Genomic DNA, 14,386 nt, shown 5'->3' on the forward strand with positions numbered 1-14,386 from the left:
ACCTTGTCAAGCTTTCCTCATTTATTTTTTTTAAACCAACATATTATTGTCTTCCCAAAATTGAAATGCATGATATTCAAAACCATACAAAACAACTCACAAAACAAATCCTTAACAATTACGAATTAGACTTACAATTGTGCACACCAGTTCCATGTGATTAAAGAAGGGATGTTCCTGGGGTTTTGACCATGACTAGAATTTAGGAGCTTTTGGTTTTCAAACTTTCAACCTACTCCGTCCATTTTGAATGTGTAACATTATAGTCATAATTGTTGTTGAAGTTTAACACAATTTTTTGGTGTTGATTCCCGAGAAGGGTTTACCTATTTGCTAGGACGAACTCTATCCAAGACTTGGACCAATTTCAGTTTTGAGTTTCTCTTCATGGATAGCCACACAATAGCGGCAATAGAGGCTATAACCTTTCTTTCTTTTCCGATTTCTTGAACCATTCAATGCACAAGAGGTAGTGGCTTCTGATCTTGCATATATCTCACATAGAAATCAAGGCTTATTTGTCTTGGTACTTGATCCTTTTTACTAGCTAAAGATGTTTAATATTGTTATTGTTTTATTTTATAGCAAGTGGTAAAGGAAAGGATGAAGTCAAGAGTTCTAATCTCCATACGTGTTTTAGAAGAATAAAACAAGAGAGAAATGTACGCTAAACGTGAAGTCAAGAGTACAGATTGCATATTGGACTTATACTGAAAGTGCAGTTTTTCGTATGTTTGTTTTAGCCTGAATGTAAATGGAGACACCAATTTATACATATGGAGAATTGTTCAACATTTGGGTGTGAAAATTTAATAAATAATAGGAATAATGGAGGCTAATATCTGTGATGTCAATCACTTGGATGCTGATGTCCTTTTGCCTCCTCAAAGTGACTGCTTGTTGGATTGAAAAAGCAAAGCTCGGAAGCTTGGAAGCTCGGAAGGATAAAATGGCAAGAGTGAAGCTAAAATGGTTGCTGCTAAGGATTTGTACTTTTAGGGATCGGTCAAACCCCAAGGAGGAGACGAATGGGAGAAGCACCCCAATGACTGAGAATAACGTAGGCAGCCTGACTGCTGGCAGTAAAACATTATTCTCAATGCAGCCTTCGGCTGATGGCATGATGCCAATTGGGGCTACACCAGTGTGGAAATGCCAAGGGTTCAAAGTCCCAACTTGTGCCGAACAAAATAAAGTACTACAGTCGTGATGTTCAAAAGTACTACAGTCGTGACAGGTGGCTACTGTGATAGAAATTGATAACTGAGGTAGGTTCATGGTGCTCTTTTTTACAGAAATGGCTTTCTTTGATTTATCCTTTTTGCTCATTTTTTTCTGGCTTTGTAATGAAGATGAACTGACTGAGTTTAAATTTAGATATTTAATTGCTTGCATCCGTGCTTTACAGAAAAGCAAAGCTTCAAGTTAGGATTCAAGTGATGGAATAAATTGAAAAGTATTTGTTAACATGTTGCATATTCGTCCTGCTCATAGAATCGATGAGAAATGAACAATGGAATTCTGAGTATCATTGGTTATATAATTTCTTTTTTCAAGTTGATTGTTTTACTTTTATATGCTGTGTCGTTACTTATCAAAGTAACATATATATGTTACTAGTTGCTGCTTTCGTAAATACAGTACTATTAGATTTAGAAATGGAAATCCTGTTAAATTTAAATTTAATGAAGAGGGATATTGGGTGATAAAAGGCTGCTCCCACGTGTGGACTTTGCGAGGAGAGCATAAAACAAAACAAAACAATCATCCATGATCGTCGTATCAACTTAAACACGTGAATAACATATATATCTAATGTTCCGGTTAGCTCCCAGAGGGTATTTAGTATTTACAGTTGAAGACAAATCTCTCATTCCCTTTATAGAATCATCACCACTTTTTCATCTTATAGAGTAAATCAAAAAATATATCTTATTAGAAAAATCAATCTTATTAGAAGTGTACCAAAAAAAAAAAAAAAAATACAATCAATAGTCAGTCATACAGATGAAATAAGGGAGGGACTCTGGAAAAAAAGTGTGGCTGTACCAATATTTTTCATGCCCTGTTCACTTAACCCATCTTAATCTCCAGGTTGCTCATCCCAACATTCACATTTCCCAGGTTAGCTTCATTTTTCATCTCATCCTCTGTTAAATTCCTGAGATTGAGCCATGGGTGTTGCATACACTGCTGAGCAGTTGGTTGCTTCTCGGGTGCAAAATCGAGAAGGGGTAAAGAAATTCTGCAAACTCCCCAGCATCATCCTCTGAGTTGAATGTTTACCAAATGTCAAAACTAGATCTGAAAAAATGGCAGAAATAGACAGATCAAATACTGAAAGCCATAATGAGGATGAAACAAAAATTGGTTACAAATACAACCACAATTGATAGTACTTCCAAATTCATTACCACAAATTCATTACAAGAATGATGACCACAAATTCTGACCCATTCCAGTCTTCATACATATATGCTACATATCTTCTAAAGACAAGAAGCAACATTCAGGTTCTGCTAAACACATATAAACACTTCAAAGAGTTCATGTAATATGGCACAACTACCCCTGCACTTAAATTTGACGATCCAGATTCTCCCTAAAAATAAAATTTAAAAAAAAAAACACTTCAAATCCCATGACTAACACCTCAAATCCCATGACTGTCTAGGTTCTATCACCATAGCCAGTATCAAATCCCATGACTAACACCAGCAAAGTTGTCCAAAACAATATATATATATATAAAAAAAAAAAAAAAACACATTGATTAGAGCACAATAAGGTTGGATCATCAACACATTACAATTAAAACCTGACTAACTCAAATGTTAGCTCCAAACAGAAAATCCATTAGAATTTGACCCCAGAAACCAATATCCAATTACTTGATTACCTAGATTGCAAATCCTTTAAAACCGGTAAACCCTCAAACTAAAACCCACCAAAGTTCACATAAAGATCAAGAGGAAACTAAGGAATTAGAAGTGCAATCTAGAAGACATGGTCTATGATCTTAGAAGTGGTAATCTGTCAAAGTCCACGAGAATGAGAGACAATCAAAAGGTGTTGCAATGGTGTCTATACTCAGAGAAAAACATATCTTGAGCATATTGCTTGTGGTATAATCTGGCCCATATATAGTAAGTAATATGTAACTCTCGGTTCAGCCTATTGTGGAAAGGGAAAATATTGAGTCGAAAACAATATATGGCAAAAGAGAGAATCACATTCTACTTGGAGATTATATATTTGTCATACGTGCATGCATGCAATAACTATATTTCTTTTGCTTTGTTTATTTTGCTGAGCACGCAGTTCTCTTATAATTATCATTCTATAAACATATTCCATACCCATACCAGTCGAGATCAAATGGACAATGAGAGACTACAAGCACCCAATCCCAAACCCAAACAAAAAATTCTTCCTACTTTTCTATGCTTTCCACGAAGCCACTTCAGCATTGGTAGTACTAGCAAAATGTTCTTTCACAAACCCAATCTAATCGAGCATATGTTCTTTCTTTTTAAGTTTACTCGAGTGGGGAAAACTCCTTTGTGGCCGCAGATCTCTGGAGGGGTGATCGAGAGGTGGTGGATCTTCCGTGGGGTGGTCGAGAGGGATGAAGCACACTGCGGGAGGGTGGTATCGTCAAACGAGGTCATCACTGCAAAAGAGGGAGGGAGGATCGTCGCTGTAGAAGAGGGAAGGTGGACTCAGGGAACAGTAGATTTCGAATGGGGAGATGAAACCGAGGGCTGCAGATTTTGAATGGGAGAGGAAGGTCTCGTCACTGGAGAAGAGAGGATTTAGGCTGAAGAGAAGAGGGGGAGAGAGAGATGATCGGGGCTTGTGTCTAGTTTAGACACGTAAGGTGTGCTTTTGGCTAATACTAAACAGTGGCTGATGCCAAGAGTTTTTCAGAGTATAGGAGTTTTGGGTACTCCCAATCAAATAATCTTCGCATCATCTCATTATTGGTAGCAGCCATAACACACCTGACGTGTGGACTGGATTCACTAACACCACTGGACTGGTTTGCTGGGCATGTCTCTCAGCCCTCAGTCAGTCAGTTCCCCCGACACCATGCCCATCAATTCCCCCTCCTGAACGACCTCAGCCCTTCGTCTTCCTCGATCTCAGCCCTCGAAGCCAACCACCGGCCTCATCCCTCCCACCACGACCTCAACCCTCCAGAGGAGATCAGTCCCCAAGCCCTCGTTCCTTCAGTCAGTCTCGAAGTCTATCAAGGCTGGGCTTCAATTCCCTATGGGTCGGATTGCTTGGTATTTGAAGAAGGGTCGCTACGCTCAGAGGACAAGCTCCGATCTACCTCGCCGCGATTCTTGAATATCTCGATGCTGAGGTACTTTTAGATCCAACCTGAGCGCTAGAGTGAAACTTTCGTATTTGTAAGTGTTTTTCCCGTCCATCTCCTTCTCTCCCTCGCTTTGCAACTCAATGTCTTCTGGGTTTGTTCAGTAATGATCTTTGCCCTTGTGTCGTACCCTTTTTTCTTATATGAGATTAGAAGATTTGTGTGATTGGTTGCTTACTCAAATGAGGTTGTGGAGAAACAGTATTGAGATCCAGATGACTGGTTGCACTGTCTGTTTTTGAAAGACTGTCATTGATTCGTTTGCTATATGTATCTGTAATGGATTATATGATTTTTTCAATGGCACTTTTTGGTGGTTTTCATTTCATTCGAGTGAACTTCCCAATGAAGATTATATGAGATTTTATTGAGCGATGGTCGAGAGAAGAGAAGAAGAGCTGAAGGTGGTTTTCTTGGTGCTGAGGTGATACTTAAGCAACTTGAAGAGGGTCCACCAGTCAGGTGTGTCGGGTTTTTCTCTTCAGGACCACCTCCCAAAAGCCACAGTTTGATTTAGGATGATAAAGGAAAAGGAATTGGGGAAGTCACCAGTGGAGGATTTAGCCCCTGCCTTAAGAAGAATATTGCCATGGGGTATGTGGGGCCACACAAGGCAGGCACCAAAGTTAAGATTGTGATTCGAGGAAAGGCATATAATGGGGTTGTCACCAAAATGCCATTTGTACCAACAAAATACTAAAAGCCTTCCTAATTCATGTTTGGTATATCAACTCCAGAATTTTCATTTGGACATATGTTTGATAAACTTGACTGCTTGTGCATTTCAATTTCCATTTTCTATTTGCAAGAAGTCAGAGGTGGAATGTACCATTATGTTTTAATCATTTCTTTATGAAGTTCCACAATTACCACAATCATTCCACAGTCACCACTTTCAATATTGGTTCATGTGTTCTTGGTTGATGACCAGAATAATTTCCTTATTCACATTCTCCATTGCCAATCTCGCCACCTACGGTTTCTTGGAGAGTTTCTTCTCATGCCTAGGGTAACTATTTCCATCTTTTCTCTCAAAAAAAAAAAAAACAATTTCTGTCTTTTCTTTTGTTAAATTATTTCTGGTATGCAAGCTATGAGGTACAGGGGTTTGCTATTTCCATCTCTGCTCTCATTTGTTTTTCTTTTGACTTCCAATTGTTTGCTACTCCGTCATAGTAGAATCTGTTTTCAAGTATTTTTATTGTTACTATTTTTATTCAAGTAGTCTAAATGTCTGGTTCGATTAAACTTGTCTCTTTTCGACAGTTGTTGCACTAGTGTTGCATGGGTGCTTGGAGGCGATGGTGCTTTTGATAAACTTGATACTAATGGAAATTTGTACATGTATGATAAGGCAAGCCTTGGACTTTCATGATTCAATGTGTTGTAGATAGTGAGTTAAGCATGTTTTAATGAAATTTTGTTTTGTACAAAGTAATAGAGGAAAACATTCTGACAATCTGACAAGAGAGAACCAAGATTGGAAGAGGAAGGATAATGTATTGTTGCATGAGTATGAAGCTTGGAAAATGAAGATAAAGTAAGAGAGACAAATGTTCACAAGGTTGAGGTTGAACTTGAAAAGCGGAGGGTTGTGTACATGAATATGGTTCTTTTTGTATTGGGTTGTATCTATTGTAATTTTCTAGTTGGTTTGGATCAAATAGGAAGCATAGTGTCAAAATCAAATATGTAACTTTTTTGGTTGGTTCGGATCAACAGACGGAAGCATCATGTCAAAATCACTTTAACATTTGTATTGAAAAAGCCTTTGGCCTTGATGTGAGTTTCTGCCTAAATATAGCTTGCACAAGATATTATTACTTTTCCATCTAAATAAATGGTTCCTATTTAGCTAAAAAATAAGCTAGCATAAATGTATGCATTCCTCTTGTTCATCAGGCCATCCAAGTCATCAAACCAAAATGGAAATGGATGCCACAATCACCAATTTAAAAAACAAAATCCAACAAAAGAAAGAAGAAAAGAACTTGTAAAAGTAAAACAATATCATGGCTATCGATGGGTAATATTTTCATGCTACAATTGTCACAAGTCAGCCAGCTGTTTTCATACTTTCAAGATGAAAGGTTCCGAGTATAATTTGGAGATCTTGACTCTTAAGATACAACATTCTTCAAACTACAAACTGCAAATTTACAACCACAATTTGATAAAAACGACAAATTTCAACATTCTTCAAGCTTCAAATTACAAATTACACTTTCTACAAACTACTCCACAACCACATTTTGGAGTGCTGTCTTACAATTACAATACAATTCCTACAGTGCTGCCATACACTCGAGATGGCTGATAACTGGAAGGATCTCCAAGTCAAAGCAACACTAGAGCAAAAGACTGGCCTAAGAACTCGAGCTCCCTTCAAATGGGTTTGAAGCTTCCACTCTGTAAGATAAGGAAAACTAAACCCTGACCATTAGAAATTCATAGAGATATGTACTCCTCAGTTAAATGTTGAGCATTTCTACTAATTCCGACAATATTTGGACTAAATACAACAGAAAACTTCATGATATATATATATATATATATATTCAGGAGGATATATGTGCCCCCAGCACTCTCACATGAAAATTTTGTTTCCCTTCTCACTTAATTTGTGAAACTCAAGATTATGCAATTGAGCTATGATAGGATAAATGTGATAAATGCGTGCTTTATTATTATTCAGATAATAATTCATAAATATGTACAAATATACAAGATACTAGTGGCATGCATTGCCATTTTTATGTACAAACTAGATGTGCATTTACAAGCATTAATCACACAACTGAAACATATATAGCGTCCTCAATATTGTGAAATAGATCATCATCATCATCATCATCATCCCAAGTAGAGATGATCGACAGTTAATATTTTCTGGTACTTGAAAGTGAACATAATTAATACAATGTCATCCGTTTTGGTGATACGATCATTATATGTGTGTGTGTGTGTGTGTTCGTTCTAATAAATTGTTTCCTGTGTCATTTTTCTTTTCATCACCATTAACAATTATAAGGATTGTGGAATCAATAAAAACTGTTTAGCAAAGTTTTTGTGTACGGGAATGCTTATAACAGATGTTAGTTTGACTTGTAATTTTGAGTAACAGATGTAACTTCCTTTATAGAATGAAATGAAGTCTATTTCTTATAAAAAAAAAACTAATTCACAAGAGATTCTAAAAAGATATTGAGTGGGTGAGCAAGATAGAACAATCGCATCGTCCACCCCTGTTGGTATATAATTCACTTCTCTTTTTTAGAAAAAAAAAATGACTGATGTAGCAAGGCCATGTGAAGGGAGGAGGGAGGGGATCAACTTGGAGGGCATATTTGGGGGCAACCTAGCTAACACCGCCCATCCATACAATTATTTAAGAGAATTGATAAGGATATAACCATTTTACAACTTCACAGTAAAAGAACAGGTCATCAGAGTTCTTGTTGCATAAACTGGAAGAAAATATTATCAAATGAGCGAGCATAAATAAACTGGAAGCCATTGTTGAATCTACAAGTTCTTAGTTAATAAGCACCGTAGCTTCTTTACATTAGAAAGGTAACAATGCAGGGCATATGATTTGTTAGTGTTTGTTACCATTTTAAGTCCAGACCTGCATTCCAACATTGGTTTAGTACTAAAGGCATCGTTTTTAGATGTAAAGTGAATGCAAATAATATGCATGGCCAGCTCAACATGACCAGATACAACATCATTAAGAACCTATAGACATAAATTATTGAGGGTTGTGATTACATACAGAGCCAATCTCTATCGAGTAAACATAAATTTTACCTGTGAATTAAGTATATGCATCGTTTGCAAGCTTTACAAAATCTAGTGGAAGCTCTTGGGTGTCAGAAGCTAAAGACAAATGGGCAATGTAAATTGAGAAGCTAAAGATAAATGAAAGTTGTTAAATAGGCTTTGGACACCACATATATTGGCAGTTTATCTCTTAATTAATAGAATGCATTAAATAATATTGTAAAAGACATCATTACATCAAATATATATATATATAATTGTTTACAAAAACACCCTCTTCAAAAGTACAATTCACAAAACTTGATATAAGCAAACCATGGATTGGACCTATAATATAGTCATGCTCCCTAAGCTGTTTTTGAATGCAGGGGCATCCGAGAGACATGAGTGACAAAATCAAATGTAATATAAGTAAATGTGTCTCTCTATATTGTGTATAATATATGATTTACAAATGGACATGATTTAGCGTACATTTCTCTCTTCTTTTATTCTTGACTTCATCCTCTCCTTTACCACTTGCTATAAAATAAAACAATAACATCATGATATTGATTGAGATGCAACTCAAGTATTGACAAAATGATTGTGTTTAATTCCTGAGTTAATGTTGGTCAAGGTTCAAGTTCCTTAACCAAGCTGCAAGATGTTTAGATGAGAAAGATCATATATATATATATATATATATATATATCTATATATATTGTGATGATATTTTGAGGTCTAATAACTAAATATATGATGCATTTAACTTTTAGCTAATCCATTGAAGATGCTCTAAGCAATCGTAAGGAAGTAGCATTCTAGAAAATACAAAGGAGCACATTTGGGTATATGAGTGCTATCCTACCAAAGCTAAAAGCGTTTGCAAAGATTGTGTTGGAGTGAGTTCCTTTCAGCCTGGTTTGGTTATACAGATGAAGTTAAAAGTTGAATAAAATATTGTTTAAATATAATTTTTTAAAGCACATCTTTAGATTTCAGGATACCTTAAAGAATATATAAATCAAGGCCGTGAGATACACAACAGGCAACAACTTCAGCCTTTGTAGAAGTCAAAATCCAAAAGCTCTTCAGAACTTCTAAGCAAATGATCTGCATTGATAAAACTAAGGTAATATAAAGTCAGGACAAAATAAATGTTACAAACTTGGAGGGTCTTTCCCACTATTGGTCTTTGTGGTTACTTTAGTTCTAATAATTGCATCATGTAGTGAGATACATTGACAGTTTTTCTAATAACTTTTTTTAACAATAATAAAAGCTCTCTCTGCTCCTCCCTCTCATCCACTCCCTTTACTCTATTATCTAATTTATTCTTATGTCTATTTTCTTTTCGACTATGTTCCTTTTTTTCTTGAAATAAGACATGGAGATACTGGAGATGCGTGCATGGAGATAGTATATCATTTTACACTAAAAATTATCATTTGCAGAAAAATTTGGATCGCTGCTAAACTTTGTCGCAAATGGTTCCATACGACGATTCCAATACTATACAATTTCTATTAGGGCATATTTTCAATTTTGCGGCATTTTTCAATCGCCGCAAAAATCATCACAAGAAAAATAGTTTTTTGTGACCAATTCCTTTGCGATAATTTTTTTTTTTTTTTTTACACATTTGGGAGAGGGAGTTTCAAACTCCAGACTTCCATTTTAGAGGTTGAGTTATGCCACAGGCCTTTGCGACAATTGGTCACTAAACGTCAAGTTTTTTTCTATTACCGTCATTTCATTTCCGACGAGTACTACAAATTCATCACTAAATGTGATATTTAAGTTTTTTTGTGAAATTTTTTTGTCGAGGGCTGTGCAACATAGGATTAGTCAAGATTTGTTCCCAGATACTTAGTCGCAGTAAAAAAAAATGTAAAATTGACCTACTTGAAATAGATCTTTGTTTGATTTGACATGTTAGACACTGACTTGCAAATAAAATTTCTTGTTTAAATATATTTACCTCACCCTTTAGCTCCAACAAAGTAAAAAAGTGGGTTTAACATAGGCAACTTTTGCCATTAGATTAGAACAGAGAGAGAGTATTAGTGCATGCAGCTGATAGCCTCAGACCTTTTAATATGTAAAAATAAATATGACCACAGAAGAGTAATCATCTCAAAATAAGAAAGTTGGGCAACTTGATCAGCACATCTTTTATTATTGTTATTTTGATTATTTTACTTATGTTTTATTTATTTTAATGGGCTTAGGCTTGGGCTTTAGCCTATAGACTTTTTAAGGTTTACTTAGGGTTTTGTTATTTTTTCTATTTAAATGCTTGTAATGAAACACTGAAGATTAGTTTTGAAGAATTGAGAATTGAGCGCTTACAACTGCCTCCTTCCAACCCCTTCTCTTTGCTTTCTTCTTCCTCTCTTATCTTCTGATTTCTATTCTTCTCTTGTCTTTTCTTAGTTCTTTTCTTCTCTGTTGGATATGATGTTTGGTGCCACAATGTTTTCTAAGATTGATTTAAAGAGTGGGTATAACCAAATTAGGATTCGCACAGGTGATGAGTTGAAAACTGCCTTTAAGACGAAGGATGGTCTTTATGAGTGATTGGTCATGCCTTTTTTTTCTAACCAATGCCCCGAGTACTTTTATGAGAGTGATGACACAAGCTCTTCGGCCTTTCATGGGTAAGTTTCTCGTCGTCTACTTTGATGATATTCTTGTTTACAATAAGACTAGAGAGCAACATCTAGATCATCTCACACATGTTTATTCTACCCTTCGTGAAACAAGTCTGTATGCTAATGTGAAGAAATGTTCTTTCTTTACCAATCGAGTTGTCTTCTTAGGATTCATCGTATCCTCTATAGGAGTATCTGCTGACCCCACAAAGATTCAGGCCATTGTTGGTTGGCCAGAGCCCAAGACTATACATGATGTCAGGAGTTTTCATGGCCTAGGTACCTTTTATCGTCACTTCATCAAGGGGTTTAGCACAATTATGGCTCCTATCATGGAGTGCATGAAGAGAGGAGAGTTTCGTAGGACACCGGAAGCGGCTAAGGCTTTTAAGTTAGTCAAGAAGCGAATGACGGAAGATCTTGTCATGCGACTTCCCAATTTTTCCAAAGTTTTTGAGGTCGAGTGTGATGCCTCAGAGCTAGGAATAGGTGGAGTCCTTAGCCAGGAACGTCATCCTGTTGCTTATTTCAGTGAGAAGTTAAATGATGCCAAACAACGGTACTCTACTTATGATAAGGAGTTGTATGCAGTTGTGCAGGCTTTGCGCTATTGGTGCCATTATTTGTTGCCCTAGGAGTTTGTGCTTTATTCGGACCATGAGGCCCTCCGCTACCTTAACTCCGAGAAACGGTTGAATTCTAGGCATGGTCGTTGGGTCGAGCATTTGCAGGCCTATTCTGTTGTTTGAAACATAGGAAGGGTATTGAGAACCAAGCAGCTGATGCCTTGAGCTGCTGCATCTCCCTTTTGTCAATCACGAATATCAAGGTCATAGGTTTTGAAAGACTTAAGGAAGAGTACGAGTTTTGTCCTGATTTTAGGGATATTTTTCTCGCATTGCAAAGTGGGCAGTCAGATACTACTGATGGTTTCCGTCTGGAGGCTGGTTATCTTTTTATAACCAATAAGTTGTGCATCCCTTGGACATCAGTCTGGGACTTTATAGTTTGGAAAATTCATGGCGGGGGATTGGTTGGACATTTTGGACGTGATAAGACCATAGAAGAGATTGAACGTCAATTTTATTGGCCTAGCTTGAAGAAAGATGTGGTTAAGATAGTTAGCACCTGTAACACTTATCAGTTGGCCAAACAGAAGCAGCAAAATACTGGTCTCTACACACCCCTTTCCGTCCCTAGTTGTCCTTGGCAAGGCGTCAATATGGATGTTGTGTTGGGACTTCCACACACTCCAAAGAAGCATGATTCTATTTTTGTTGTTGTGGACTGTTTTTCGAAAATGACTCACTTTATCCCTTGTCGCAAGACTCCAAATGTGTCTAAGGTCGCTAGGTTATACTTTAATGAGATTGTCAAGTTGTATAGTCTTCCTAACACTATTGTTTCAGATAGGGATGTTCGTTTCACTAGTCATTTTTGGAGAACCCTATGGCATATGGTTGGCACTAAAATGAAATTCTCCACCGCTTACCACCCTTAGACGGATGGTCAAATTGAAGTTGTTAACTGCAGTCTTGGCAACTTATTAAGATGTCTAGTCCAGAAAAATCTTAGGAATTGGGATTTGATCCTCCCTACAGCTTAGATTGCATATAATAGTTATGTGAATCGGTCTATAGGTATGAGTTCATTTGAAGTTGTTCATGGCTATAAGCCTAGGAAGCCTTTAGACCTTATTCCCATGTCCCCACATGCTAGTGTGTCTGTGTCAACTGTGACATTTGTTCAACATCTTCAAGATTCGCATATAGAGATAGAGATCAATAAACAGCTTGAGGCCAATAATGCATCATATAAACTTCGAGCTGATTAGCATAAACGACATGTTGAATTTAAGGTTGAGAATTATGTTATGATCCAAATTAGACCTGAACGGCATCCACCTGGATACACTTCCAAATTGCAGGCACGTAGTGCTAGTCCTTTTAAAATTTTAAAACGTGTTGGTCCAAATGCCTTTGTCATTGATCTTTCATCACATTTTGGTTGCCACTCTACTTTCAATGTTGAGGACTTAGTTGCTTACAAAGGCCATTTCAATCCCTGTAATGATCCTCTTCTACCTTCATCTATGGACCTTGACCTTAACCCTTTTGTCATTCCTACTCCAATACCATTTATCACAGCACACAAAGATAAAATTGATGCTATTTTAGATGAACATATTGTGTTGACCAATGATGGAAAGGTTCAACGTTTCCTTGTTCGTTGGGTAGATCAACTTGATTCCGACTGTACATAGATTCCCAGAGACACACTTCAATAGCTTGATTAAGATTTATTGGAGCTTTATCGGAATCAGCAAGATCTTCTTTTGCCCAAGTCACCGTCCATCCGTTCCGAGGGAGTTGATGGGGATACCAGATTCAGGCCTCCACTCACTCGTATTTATGGACGTCGGAAGAAGCTTACTCAACTACTTAGCTTATGGTTGGGTGATTGATTGCAGCCTTATTGTGTTTTGTTCACTCGACGGAGTTGAATTTTTCCTACCCTGGGAGAGTTGATAAGGACATATTTTATTATTGTTATTTTGGTTATTTTACTTATGTTTTATTTATTTTAATGGGCTTGGGCTTGAGCTTTAGCCCATAGACTTTTTAAGGTTTACGTAGGGTTTTGTTATTTTTTCTATTTAATTGCTTGTAATGAAACACTGAAGATTAGTTTTGAAGAATTGAGAATTGAGCGCTTACAGCCGCCTCCTTCCAACCCCTTCTCTTTGCTTTCTTCTTCCTCTCTTATCTTCTGATTTCTATTCTTCCCTTGTCTTTTCTTAGTTCCTTTCTTCTCTGTTTGCTATTATTCTGCTTCTATTTCTTGTTCTCATTTCTATCCTACATCACGACTTATACAGAGCACTTAGCAACAGCACTAGTGTAAATAGCTCTTGAATGAGAAACATGTTTCTTGGGATATGTCGTGCAGTATAATGTTCCCAGCATTCAAGAATGCATCTAGTTAAATAATACTAATATTTTTGGTCAGAATAAAAACAATTTGTTCAATTTGAATGACAAATATGATAGAATTTTTAATACTGAATTGATTAAGTATGACTAACTTCTGTGTTATCTACAGGTTGCACTGTTCAGATTATTATTTCTTTTTGTGTTCTCTGTCAAGTATTTAGCTGTACCTGTGTCATTAACCATATCTTGGTATTTCCATTTTAAAGCTTGTAAATTAGTTTTCAGATAGAATCCAAAGTCGCCAACCAACCATTTATACCTAAATGATCACGTGCATCATCACATGCTTTCTCTTAATAAGTAAAATAAATGTAACCCACTCTGTTGGAATTTAGAGCAGAAATAATGATCCATCACATGCATGATACACCTGCATCTAATCTCAACATGTGTAGGAGTTGGTGTGGCAATCTAAACATCCTCCACCGCAAATGCTTTAAGTATCTGTTGGAATTCGCTCTTTGGTGTTATCGACCTGACTCCTCCCAATTTCTTCGACTTCCTTATGGTACTCCCAATTTCTTCGACATTTTTGGCAATTCCAACTCTTAATACCGGCATGTTTTGTTTCAACAACTCCTCTCTAGCTA

At 36.7% G+C, this 14,386-nt stretch overlaps 1 protein-coding gene across 1 annotated transcript; it reads left to right on the forward strand.

The window, feature by feature from the left end:
- Positions 1 to 847: 847 nt before the first annotated feature.
- On the forward strand, positions 848 to 6,194 carry LOC108982564. The gene is made up of 4 exons (XM_018953974.2): positions 848 to 1,178; positions 3,907 to 4,372; positions 5,651 to 5,728; positions 5,820 to 6,194. The coding sequence occupies exons 1-4, from the start codon at positions 848 to 850 to the stop codon at positions 5,926 to 5,928; spliced, it is 984 nt and encodes a 327-aa protein (XP_018809519.1). The 3' UTR covers positions 5,929 to 6,194.
- Positions 6,195 to 14,386: the final 8,192 nt, after the last annotated feature.

This window comes from Juglans regia, chromosome 5, assembly GCF_001411555.2.
Source record: "Juglans regia cultivar Chandler chromosome 5, Walnut 2.0, whole genome shotgun sequence".
Taxonomy (NCBI): Eukaryota; Viridiplantae; Streptophyta; class Magnoliopsida; order Fagales; family Juglandaceae; genus Juglans; species Juglans regia.